We start from the raw sequence: 14,038 nt of genomic DNA, 5'->3' as shown, positions 1-14,038 counted from the left end.
AAGCAAAAGAAAGCAAACAAGCAAGCAAACAAACAAGCCGAATAATCAAACAATCGATCGGTCAAACAATCGATCGGTCAATCAATCAATCAATCAATCGACCAATAAATCAATCAATCAATCGATTGAATAAATCAAGCAAGTAGGCCTAATCAATCAACACATCAATTACCGGTAGGCCTACCGGTATGTGGCTAATTCCCCCAGGATATTTTCTATGATCGATCGATGCAGCAATGAATCAATGCATTAACCAATCAATCAATCAATCAATCAATCAATCAATACATCACATCAATCAATCAATACATCACATCACATCACATCACATCACATCACATCGATCACATCAATCAATCAATTAATCAAGCAAGCAAGCAAGCAAGCATGTGGCTCATTCCCCGGGATATCTTCTATTTTATGTGCAACACACGCTGGAGACTGAACCACGCATTCTGTACATGAGACTAATCGCCACTCACTTCCGGAAACAAACATGGCGCACGGCAATCAGTGGGAAGGTACACGTTGGAACTTTTATGTTTTTTACTTTATTTATAGACTGTAATTCTTAAGTAATAATCTAGTGTGTTTTTTCATGTATTTAGGAACAAGATATAATGTAGAACTCGTGTGATTTTGTATCATTTTATTACAATTGTAGTTTTCAAGCTGTCCAAATGTACGATTGTGAGCATACTGCTGAATTTGACAGTCATGACACTGACAGTCTGACACAGGAGTCAGGAACACTTACTCCAGACTTAGCAGTGCAAAAGTTGAGCATGTTAAAAAAAGCACAAGTTTCAAGTCGATGATTTAAGCAGAATTTTATACTTGAATAATGATTTATATTGTGATGCACTGCTTTTCATGTTTTGGAAAGCGATGGGCAATCGCCAAATTTTGTCGCTTTTGCATAATATACTTATCACGTCAATAGCAATTGTAGACGACAATTAAAATATATTCTAACAGCAAAAAAACATTTTTAGAAACCCACCTTTTTTAACCCCCACCCTTTTCCCAGATTTTTAGAATTCCGGACAAACGGTGAACCTATTAAAAGCCGAATGTATGATTTCTGTCAAATTTTAATTTGTTATTCTTTACCCAACATCAGTGTTCGATTTACCAGAAAAAAGTTACTTGCAGGTAACATAGAAAATCTACCTGCACAAAGTGAAAGTAACTTGCACGCAATTTAACCATATAAAATAAGAAGTTTGTGCCGTGAAACTAATCACCTTTTTTACAGATAAAAAGTAAAGGGATAAGGGATATTTATATTACTTCTTTGATTTAGAAGCACATTGCATGTTTCTGATTCCAATTGTGTAATTTATGACTACAATTCTACATGCACTTGTGCAGGTACATTTGAAAAGTTACTTGCACAGAATCAAAGTCACCTGCATACATGTACATGTGCAGGTGGTAAATCGAACACTGCCCAAAATGCTATTAATATTAGTCATAACTGTTGGGCCATTTTGGCTGTTTAACATGGAGTTCTATGGGGACTTAAAGTCATAATTATTATTAAAGCCTTAATGTACGATTTCCGTCAAATTTTGATTTTGTTATTCTTTATTCAAAGTGTTGAAATAATATTAGTAATAAATGACGAGAAGGGTTGCTTTCAATTTTAGGTTGAAATAACAAGGTAAAGTGAAAGAAACCGCACTGGTTATTTTGGCCATTTAACACGCAATTCTATGGGAGGACATATCATAATTTTTAAATTATGATAATATGTTGAACTTTTGCTCTGTTGACCTACAAAGACAGCAAATTTGGCCGATTCCATTTAGGTGCAAGTTGGGACATATGTAAACATTACAAATATGCAAAAAAATCAGGTTTGAAAAAAATTAACCAATTTCATATTATAAGATCGTACATTAACGGGTTATGCCATTTTAAATCGACTTTCAAAAGTTTTTTGATACATTCATTGATTTCTCAAAAAGTAAAAATCGTAGTTTAACAAATAACGGTTCAAATGAAAGCCATTATTGGGGGCTAATTGTTGTATCACTATGATAGGCCTGACACCAATATAAACACTTGTTTCGGTGACCCAAGTTCATGGTCATTTCTGCTCACGCACTTTTTTACAGATGGCCTGGAATTTCATATTTCGGTTTCAGCGATTGCCGAAAAAGGTGGTATGTTTTTGAAAAGCGTTTCCGCTTGGAATGTAGATAGTTATTGTTGCTATTACTCTTCGCGATTTTAATTTATACCCTCTTTAGCCGACAATTTTCAATGCATTTTACACAATAGATACGTCAGCTTGCATAAATACCGCTATTTTTAACAGTATCGCTTTTGTTAACCAACATAACATCAAAAAGAGTTCTCAAGACTTTGATGAGACCATAGATACCAAATCGGACTACATGTGATGAACAGATTTTACACTAGAATCAAAAGAACCAGCGTAGGCCCTCTCAAAATGTACTTTTTTAAAATATCGCGTTGTGATAAAAATGACTGCCATTTCCTTGTTTTTTATAACAAGGAAAAGCTTTACTTACCTCAAACTTCAAACGTAGTGCTGTCTCAGTGTCCGTTACTGGTTAGTATTATTCCGATTAAGCGATTTTCATGATTTAGGCCTACTTAGCCTACATTTGAGCAACTATTTGCCCACACCGTGTACTGAATATATTCCAAATATGGCGCTGCATTCAGTATCACACTAAACGACAAGGTTATACTAAGATGTGTAAGACTTTCTGACACTATATTCACGGTTGTTCTAATGGCTATTCAAACTTATGACAAATTTGGCTGCTTTATGTTGTTCAATACCATTTCACCTAGTCTTGTACCAGCGGTTTAGTGCTCCTCCGTCACTAACGGTGACGGAGGAGCACAAACCGGCTGGTACCAAGACTACATTTCACAGACACCGACAAAATATCACTGCGTGTCCCGTCATTATTTTTTCACCATTAAGTCTATAAAATGTATACAAAGTTAGGTTTCAATAGCAGGAAACTTTTTTGGCTGAGGATACCATGTCCGTATTAAGGCATAAATATGTTGTTTTTGCCCCGAAAGGTATTAGTGATCGCGGCCCATTATCGTGATTATTGGGGATTCCTTTTTGTGATGAAGGCACCAGCCGAAATGTCCGTATTCCAGAATGTAATGAACTTAACTCTGTACTCCCCGGGAGATGATGTAGTTTGCGACACTCATACCCCCTGGAATAGTGCATGATGGGAAAGAGGGAAAAGGTCTATTGAAGCAGGCCTCAGTTTAGCGAACTTTGTCTAGTTTAATGCGATGCGAAAGTGCAAGCGCCGCTCAGACTGTGAAGGTTTCTGGATACCGAATATGGGTTTAGATTAGGCCTATATCATGTCCTCTAGGCCATATAATTTATTTTTGGAAAGGAAAGTCTAATCTCGGAGCCTATTCAATTGAGAAGGGACTGGATTTTGTCATAATAATATAAAAATTAATACTTAATGCCTCGCGATTTTTTTTTGATATCCAGCCATAGTATTTTAATTGATTAAACTGAACATAAAGCTATATCTTTACTAGCTTCATGCACTAATTTGCAGACCCGCCTGCCTTCTACATGTAGTGAGTACCACATTAGATTGTGTTTACAAGAAATAATAAGCGCTGCCTCCTCGAAATTTCTTATGCCATCAGCTTTGATGATTAAATATTATCTACAACTCGGCACCTGTGTTCAAGGCCTTTCTTTTATCTATTGACCTCAAAAGAAAGGATTAGAATGATCAGAATGCGTCCCTGACCCCTTTCCACACATTAATAATGAGTCGGTAAGGAACGTGCTACCGTTATACTTCAATGAGTACGTATGGCTACTACGCAGTTCAATGGCCTTATTGTGATCTGGCGGGAGTTTTAAAAGCACGGTCCCTGACTGCGTGGGCATATTTCGGACAAGGAACAATAGAGACCAATTGCCTGGCAATGACGTCACATGTAATCCCAGTCTATAGTGTGATTAGAACATTATAGGCTGGTGGTCACTTATATACGATCAGTACGAAAAGTCCAATGCGATTATTAATGTATTTTCTAAAATTAAAAGAACCACTTTTTAGCGGGAATTTTTGTAAGTTACACAGCTGAAGTTGTGAAAGGGTTGAAAGACTACAATATTACGGCTTAAACAAGAATTTCTTTGTTTGGTCGTTATTCCTACAGACTCATCCCTTAAGGCTTTAACTTTATGTCAAAATTGCTATGTTGTCCTACAAACAACAAATTTGGCCGATTCCATTTATACTTCGATCAGCTCGTAATCAATGGGCCTTATAATATCACGGATTAATATCAAAATATTTTATTTGAGAATTTTCTTGTGACATCTCACCAGAAGCATCACAAATTATTAATTCAAGTCCTACATGTATACTCTGTCTACATTTTTTTAAGGGGTACTACACCCTCGATAATTTAGGTCTATTTTTGCATTTTTCTCAAAAACTAATAACATTAGCGGTAACAAAGTTACGTTATATTATAAAGGAATCCAATTACTACACTGAAGTTTCAGTGACTCAAGACATGCGGTTCGTTATTTATGATAAGAAAAGAGGTACCGCTTAGGATGTACCTCATTTCCAATCATATATACTGAACCGCTTGCCTTGAGTCACTGAAATTTCAGTATAGTAATTGGATTCCTTGCCCCAATAATATACATAACTTTTGCTGCCAGTGTGTTATTATTTTTTGAGAAAAATGCAAAAATAGTCACAAATTTAACACAAGGGTGTAGTACCCCCTTAAAATACAAAATAAAGACCAGACAGGTCAACTAACCAGCCCTCGAATTAATGCTGTGGGTGCGCTATGCCCATACCCACTGCTGTAATGCCCTCAAAATATGTCCTTTACCGACGGCAGTCACTTGCTGTGCCCTCTAATAAAGTTGCCGTCGGTGCCCCAGCCCTGCCCCTTCATTATAAAATCATCTATCAGACTGTTTGTGTGTGTTTTCTTCACTTTTGAGAAATTGCCTTGGTGCCCTTCTCAAATTTTCAACAGTTGCCATGATGCCCTCTTAAAATATTACAATATTACAAACTGCCCTGCTGCCTTGCCTTTTCAGTGAATATCCAAGGTCAACTTGCCCTAAAAAAAGTTGCCCGCTGTGCCCCTTCAGATCCTTAATTCGAGGGCTGCAACTAACAGCACTTTTAACGTGGGTGTACTTTTCGGCGTAGTGGTAAATCCTAACATTTCCCACCTTTTATGAGCAGATCAAACTATATAGAGGTGTATAAGTTGGGCCATGTGTTACAAGCATAACAAATATAGCAATAAATTGGGTTTGAAAAATTTTAACCAATTTCAATATAAGATTGTGCATGGCTTGAAATCTCCCAGAGATACATTATACAGATTTGTTTTCACTCAACAGATCTGAGGAAGAAAGCAAGGCAGTTGGAGAATGAGATAGATCTGAAGCTGGTGTCATTCAGTAAACTGGGTACTAATTACAGCCATCACAATGAACTGGACAGCAATAGGTAAACTAAACAAGATTTTATTTCCTTGCAGGGCCTCGATTTCGCCTTTGTCTTGGTTTACGAGAATCAAAATCTATCATAGTCACTGCACTTACTGTATGATACAATGATTAAGGAGAGAATGTTCAACTAAGGAGAGCTAAAAATCACTTGCCTATATCAGATTTAAGGCGAGCAATAGAGAGCAATTGCACTTGCTCTCCTCAAAAGGCAGTCCCTGGTATCCTACCTCTAGGCTAATAAAAGTAGATCTCAGTTTACTGTTACCCGACCTGGTCCCAGAAAATTGCCGGTCAAATAATTCATTATTCATCACCAAGGAAAACATATTTTAAGCATCTTTTTATGGATATATAGGGTATAATGCACTCAACTGACATCATGACATTGTTCGTGACTAGTGTTGCACTTCTGCTATCCTTTTCCACATGCTGGTTTGGACACTAAAACTGAATGAGAATTTCTGCAATTTTATTTAAATTCAGTCTGTTTTTGGTACTTTTTGCCCAATTTCACATGCATTTTCAGTTTTTTTTAGGAAAGTGTAGTCATGCCTGCACTATACACCGCAGTCTTAAAATAATGAAAAAGTCACCTACTAAATCTTGAAAAAAAAAAGTAACACGAAACTAGAAATCGACTTTAATTAGCCTTAGCATGTGCTTGAGGAATGCACAAGGATTCTTGGCATCTATGTGTGTGTGTGTAAACAATATTAATGGATTGAGGTGTAATCACCCAGGATATACACATTCCAGTATGATGAACCTTGCGGGGAACACTTATGTTTAAACTGGCATGATTATCAGTATTGTCTGTAATAAACACCCGGGGCATTGCATTTTTCCAAACTAGGGGTGTTTATTAGAAGTGAAATTTCAGTGAAAAAAGCTTCAAAATCGGCGGCATACTTTGGAAGAATCGGTTACTTCCGGGTTCAAATTCAAGATGGCGGCACACACAGAAGCGGGTGGAACATGATATTTCCTGATAAATACAATGAAATTACATCTTTAAGTGCATCGTCAAACAAGAATCCGTTGAAATTAGTAAAATTCTACCATAATTAGGCAATGAACTGGATGGACGCTTTGAGTCATAATAGGTTTTGTTTGTTAATGCAATTTAGCGATCGTCACTGACATGCATGCATATCTGATGGAAGTTTTAAGCTTACTTACACGATGTGGCATGGCAATGTTTTAACTGAAAAATTGGAGGGGCGTTTATTAGAGGGGGATCGTTTATTACAGATAGACAATACTGTATGCTAATGGCAGGATATTAGTATGGATCAAAGGGATGTGAGTGGGTGGGCAGTTAAAACTAACTACCCTTGGTTAAATTAATTTGTTATGATACAATTCTACACATACTCATTGTCTCTGTTTTTCTTCTTTCAGTGCTGATACATCTCCTTTATTAAGTGCAAGCAACAGTGAACATATGTTTGACACAATGGCAATGGAAATAGAGTCGCTGCTAGCAAAGGTATTGTATAGATGTTACACTATCAACCAAAATGATGACATATTTTGTGTTCATTTCAGACCTTTGTATCATAATAAAGAACTTTTAATCATCTTGTAAATGCCATCAAGTCATAAAAAACTATAGTTTAAAACATGGTATTTAAATAATAATAATAATAATGAGGTGCTTGTATAGCGCAGAAATACCTTTAAAAAGATTCTAAGTGCTTTCCAGAAATATTCAAGCAATAGCAAACACAAAAAAGTTGAAAAACAATGATAAAAGCGCATTAAATACAAAGAGATAAAAAAAAACAAAAAAACAGGTTTTTAGACTTATAACCCTAACACCCTTTTTGCTTTTGTGGAAAAGGAATGAATGAAGGAAGAAAGAACGAAAATGAAGAGACAAGTTGCTCTTCTTTCTGTGCGGTTTTGAACAGACCCTTTGGGTGCAAAGCACAAGACTAGTAGCAAGCCACAGGTGTTGACCCCGGGTGTTGACCTGGATCCATGTCACTAAACTTTTAACTCTTCGTAACATTTTGAGACTTTCGAAGCTTTGTAAAGTTTAGTGAAATGGACCCCTTTGCTGTGTGTGTATACGTGTGCTCGGATTATTGTGCAATCGCATCACCGGGATGCCTGGGCTTGCAGATGCGTACGCTTCATGCTGTAGTTTATTTTGTTGTGCTGTAGTATTTTGTAGCACTCAGGGCAAGGGTTAATTGATTTGAAATGAATAGTTCAATTCTAATTGCATCCAAACTTTGGTCACAACTGCAATAAGAGAACCCTAATGTGATGGTGGTGTTCACAACCAATATAATTGGAGGTCCTCGGTCAGGCCTTTATCCTTATTTTAGCGATGAATTACATTATTTCCTTTGTATTTTGTTCTAGTTAACTGAAACCAATGACAAGATGGCAGATTATGCTGGTAGCGTTTCAGCGGCATCACCGAGTGCTGCACTCTTACACACATTACAACGTCACAGAGACATTCTACAAGACTATGGGTAAGTATTTGCACACTGAGTGATCGGAGCCTAATCAACATGGCGCATTTAAAACTGTTATGGCAACACTCGCCCCAGTAATAATAAAAATTTGTACTGGTTTTAATGAATTTAAAGGTAAGTTTGTGGGGTTCATTATCGATCCCCAACAGTTTTAGTTTGTATTGATATTATTTATTAACATACTTGTTTAGTTTGTGACTTGGTAAGTGTTTTAGATTTCAAAATAATACCATTCAATTACACAGTCGACAAAGGAAAATCCCTGAATTTAGTTCATCCATGCTACACGCCGCCTGGATCGAAGCATCAAAGTGATTTTAGTGTCATCTTTCATATTTCCAGGATTTGGTTTGGAAATGGTGTATTTCTAGCATATCCGTGTTTCAGCTGACATTTCAGTGATTAGTATTTTGCTGCTGATCCAAACCATTGACTGTAGTGGGCTTTGTGAGCACTGACTGGCAAAAAGATGTAATTGAATGTAACTGGTTGGACTCTTATTTCCTCTCTGTTTTAAATTTTAATTGTTTATCGTGTAAAGTGGGGATGAATCTGGTCAATCAACTTTATCTTGAGTGCTATGCCCATTATTTTTGCAGGCATGAATTTCAGAAGACCAAAGCCAACATCACAGCGTGTCGTGAGAGGGAAGATCTACTAGGATCAGTGAGGAGGGACATAGATGCATATCACAGCTCATCAGGGTTAAATAGGAGAACAGAATTATATCTTAAAGAGAATGAACATGTTAGAAAGTAAGTCAAGTTTCAATCAGTTTGATAGCAATATTTTACACTTGATTTTTTGTCAATTCAAGCTTCAATTGATGGTAAAATTTTAATATTTATTGTGATATTGTCAATAAGGATTCTGCATGATATTGAATTTTAAGTTTGTTGAAATTGATTTTATGCTTATTTAGAGTGCTATGCATTTTTAATATGTACCCACCTGTTATTTGCTATTCCAGTCAAAATGCATACCCCCTATGGAAGACATGACCATAATCTTCCACACAGGTTGTGTGAATTTCAAATGGGGTTACCTGAATGGGTTACTCCGTTGGAAAGCTACAACCCAATGTGTGGTGGGAGATTAAGGACATGTCTACCATACAGTTTGTCCACTGTGAAGTACAAAGTGACAACGCTCGCATATACAGCGTGTAAATAGTGCGCAGTGCTGCGTCTCTGCTGAGGTATGCGTGCCTTCAAAGTTGGCACAATGTGTGCATCCGCATCGGTACATTGTACTTCAGAGTAGACTGAGTGTAGGGGCTGTATGGATTTCAACTGGAATAGCCCAATACCACAGCATCTTAATTCCATAGAGGTTGTGCGTGAAATTATTGATTGGCTCCAAACAAAGGATTTGAACCGGTGTCCTTCACCGTAATCATGGCGCAGTGCAGTCCATTCAATCAAATGTTGTCATCAACCTATTTGATCATAGTGCATTTGATATGTGTGTAAGATGAACTGTCACGGTAGATTGCAAAATGATGTCATCAAGATAGATTTGATCGTAGTGCATTTGTTATGTGTGTGAGATGAACTGTCGCGATAGATTGCAATCATGCTTTTGTTGAAGGCATTTGAGTAGTCCACCATACTTACGGTATGATAGTCATATACACAACCTCTATACTATACTACTGATAATTTTACTGTCAAACCCTGTAGCATTCCATTGATATTAATACCATTAAATCACAACTTGTCTTATTTATTTACAGTGCTGATAGAATAGCAGATGAAACAATAGGGTAAGTGTTAAGTTGGCAACATTATGATTTGTTTTCTGAAAACTGGCCATGTGGATATTAAATAGGCAGGATACCTCTCCACTAGAGAAATTAGACAGAGATATTATTAACTCTACATCATGAAATAAAACTAATTTTTGACAGAACTAAATTTATTTGAAAGTACAACTTAAATTTGCAAGTAACTACAACAACAAAAATTTCTCTGAAACATCCCTGGCATTCTCATGTTTTGTCATCTATAATGGTTGAAAAGTTGTAAAGAACTTTAGTTAAGTAACTAATGCTTGTTTCAAACTTTTGTGCTGCTTTTGTGACACACACGCATTGCAGACAAACGGACACAATCTAAGCTTGTCATTGGTTAATACGTCTCGCTGCTTGCCGTAGCGGCATGGAAGTATGACGTGGGCATTAAACATAATTTGATGAATTTGTTGTTGAAACCCTCTATGTATGTATATTCTCAGTCATCCATGTATGCAAAATAATAAACATCTCAAAAAAATTATTCAAAAACAGGCTATTGTATTACAAAAATGTAAAATGCGTTGGAAGCAGAATTTATTTCTGCACATATTTTTGACACCTCATTTGTAGCAATTGACTAAATATTGACGTCACAGCGTACATTTAAATCAATGTAACCCAATATTTGAAAGTTGCAGTTAATTCTATTGATTTGTATTCAGTATAATGGAATGAAATTTGTGTAATGATATCTGAGTGTTTTTGTATTATTATAAGTGCAACTTTCAAATCTGGACCTCACTACATTAAATTGACAGGTGTTTTATTGTTTTTTAGGCTATCGTATCAAATGAGGTGTCAAAAAATTGAATAATGGCCATTATTTAAGGGGGATTAGTAACTTTTTTTGAGATGTTTAGATTGAAAGGTGTAATTTTTAGTTCTACTGGACTTAATATTTTGAACTGGCAAAAGTTTTACGTCTTATTCTGAGTTTTTCATCAGGGATCTTCTTAATAGCTGTACTGCAGGCTCCCACCATGTTGTTGAATCCACCCTCTCCCCATCATTCATCGTCATCATTATTAATATTATAATATGATTTATTTGCACATTTTTGTCTTCCACACAGTGTTGCCATGGCGACAAAGGAAAATCTCATGTCACAGAGAGGGACATTAAAGAAGATATCATCTACAATGAATACTATGGCTAGTATCCTTTTATATTATGAGGTTTGAAATACTGATGAAATTAAGTTGACTTTTTTTTAGATTTGTTTGAGATAATGAAAGTGAAGTGGAAGAATTTTTGCAACTAAAAATAAACATGTCACTATTTTCTCAACCATATGATTAAGCATAGACAGTAATCCTTTTTTTTCTACTTTTTATAGTCTCTGCTTAAATAAATACCTCCTGCATACAGGTCAATAATCTAAATAAGCTATATTTTATTTACCTGTCATTTTCTTACCTTCGACATGACTTATTAGTGTGATTGAAAGCCTGGGGTCCATTTCACTAAACTTTACGGAGCTTCGTATGTCTCGAAATCGTTCGTAACTTACGACAAGTCGCAAGTTCCATTTCACTAAACTTACTTACGAACGGTACCCTTCGTAAGTAGTAGGGATTAACTACAGGGACCCTCCGTAAAGTTACGTCTAGTATTGGGTATTCATAACTTTACGATTGGTTATTTGAGTTATGAAGAGTTTAGTGAAATGGACCCATGACGTGTTAAATAATGAGTTTTATAAAAAATCATGAATTTGAATAATAAAAGAGTCGCCTCATCAATCAGCAAAACATATGCGACGGGAAACTCAACATCAACTTTCATTAGCCTTAAACATTGGTGTACACAGGTTGAAAATTACAACTGCCATCATACCAGAACAGGGATTAGACTATGCCATAGTCGAATTTTGATAAATAAAATATGTTATTATTAATCATGATGAACGCATCCTGTTGGAACTCAAAATTATACGGATGTGTATTATAATTAATTGTAAAATGGTCATAAAGAGTTTATATAATATTAGTGACAGTAAAAGTAAAGTATACTTATGTTATTGAATGCAACATATCTTGCATAATGGCTCACTTTAATACTGAACAATTCTGATTTTGGAATCTTCTAGTTTATTGATCGCGAAAGCCCGAGTAAAAAATCCGACTATATACATTGGATTGTAAGCAGAACTTTACCCCGGGACTTTGTTCTCTAAAACACACTGTCAATCGTACTTGTTTATCAATCCAATTTAACCACAAGCACTAAGCATGGTAGTACAATACGCGCTAGATGTATGTCCATTCACAAAATCACAAAAGCACCGCAAATTCCATAGATAGTTGTGTACGATGTAGTTAATGGTAATGGCACGTGCCCGGAGGATTTAAACCATAACGAGATCTGTGCGACCAATCACAAGCCAGATTCATTTAAAGATGTATTACATCATGGCCAGTTAGGCCAGAAATTGGCCTAGCTTTACATAGAGACCTGTGTTACAAAATATTAACCGTAATTCAAAGTAAGTAGTCCACTTGGGAAGCTAACAAACAGAGGGAGTACGGTGACTGAAAAGATCAGGTGTGAAAATCTGAAAATTGCACACAAATTAATACATGCTTATAAAAATAATAATGCTTAAATGTAATGCAAAATGGGCAAGTGGACTACGGAGAAGTCTAAACAGGGCATGATCCAAGAGCAACAATCACTCATATCTCAAAATAATAATATTGTTTCCTTAACCAGCTTTTTACAGATAAATTCCCTGTCATCAATAGTCTTGTACAAAGAATCAATCTGAGGAAACGAAGGGACACATTAATACTAGGCTCTGTCATCGCTATCTGTATTGTATTACTTCTATGGTATGCCTTCCACTAAGTAGACTCAACAACCATCGGAACTGTGGGACTGAAATTCAAGTAACAAGAACGGTTGAAGAGCCCAAATCAGTCTGAGATTGACTCAAATGAGTAAAAAGCTCAGTGTTGCCAACTTGAGGGTTTTCAGAGCCAGACCTGGATTGACTGATTCATGTAGGGCTTCTTGTTTGAGGCCGGTCATGTGATATGCAGCCACTGGACTTCTCATAAGATAAATAGACATCTGTGACATGTTCTGATCCAATCAGTCCAAAGTCGGCAATAATGAAATTGAGATATAGGCAAAAATAAGAAGCAAAATACAATAAAAATAAAAGAAAACAAACATATAAAAATTCATAACTGTGCAACCAAGTATGATAGGGATTGGGGATTTCAATGTAGGTACTACAATTAGACATGCTTATTCAATTTTCAAAATTTCCAACTTTAGTGTAAGTGGATCAGATCGTGTCACATATATCTAGTTTCCTTGATTCCTCATCTTACTGTTTTTTACAGACACAGGCCTCAAAATAACTTTTTTAACTTGTGTTGCCAAGTTGCATCATACTTTGGACTATTCCAGTTGAAATCCATACACCCGCTATGGAAGACATACCGTATTTCCTCAAATAGTCGCCCCTGGGGCATTGCATTTTCAAATGGGGGGTTATTAGAGGTCATTTTCAGAACGATAATTCACATTAAGATCATTAGGTAAGCTTAAAACTTACGCTGAAATGATGAACTTAAGAATGCTGACTTCCGGTTCACTTCTGGGTTTACGACCAGATTTTCGCCAATTACTGACGCCATTAGCGACTATGTGTGCACATTGGTAAGCTTACTATACAAGATAGCATGGAAATATTAGCATTTGTGAAACATCTTGGTCGAAAAAAGTGGTAGGGGCGTATAATTGAAGCGGGTGACTATTCGAGGAAATACGGTAACCTTAATCTCCCACACTGGGAGTATGAATTTCAAATGGGATTACCTGAATGGGTGACTCCATATGAAATTTACACCTTCTATGTGGAAGATTAAGGTCATGTCTTCCATAAGGAGTATGGATTTCAACTGGAATAGCGAATTTGTAAATGGGAGTATGAGGTGCAATGCTTATAATCTAAGTTGTATCGCAATTCACCTGGGCCACCACACTTTGAACGTGTCATGGTAACAGGCAAATTTTTGAGTGCAAATTGTGATGCAAAATACGCCTTAAGTCAACCAATCGGCTTACCCACTTACGCTACCAAGCATTTGTTAGGTGTGAATCGACAGCGCTTAGTAGCATGTTAGTAGTACTTTTTTTGCCTCTTGGTGTGAGGAACATGCACACTTGCATTCCATTTAAGACTATTTTCTCTACCTTGAATAA

The 14,038-nt window shown here is 36.4% G+C and overlaps 1 protein-coding gene across 1 annotated transcript; it reads left to right on the top strand.

Moving 5' to 3' along the window:
• Positions 1–432: 432 nt before the first annotated feature.
• Positions 433–13,761, top strand: LOC140154730 (Golgi SNAP receptor complex member 1-like). Its single transcript, XM_072177322.1, has 8 exons — positions 433–521; positions 5,426–5,534; positions 6,938–7,025; positions 7,910–8,025; positions 8,628–8,783; positions 9,764–9,793; positions 10,896–10,978; positions 12,546–13,761. The coding sequence occupies exons 1-8, from the start codon at positions 497–499 to the stop codon at positions 12,668–12,670; spliced, it is 732 nt and encodes a 243-aa protein (XP_072033423.1). The 5' UTR covers positions 433–496; the 3' UTR covers positions 12,671–13,761.
• Positions 13,762–14,038: the final 277 nt, after the last annotated feature.

This window comes from Amphiura filiformis, chromosome 1 (genome assembly GCF_039555335.1).
Source record: "Amphiura filiformis chromosome 1, Afil_fr2py, whole genome shotgun sequence".
In the NCBI taxonomy this organism is placed as follows: domain Eukaryota; kingdom Metazoa; phylum Echinodermata; class Ophiuroidea; order Amphilepidida; family Amphiuridae; genus Amphiura; species Amphiura filiformis.
The sequence above is the reverse complement of the archived record's forward strand: the minus strand, read 5'-3'. Positions and strand labels throughout refer to the sequence as shown.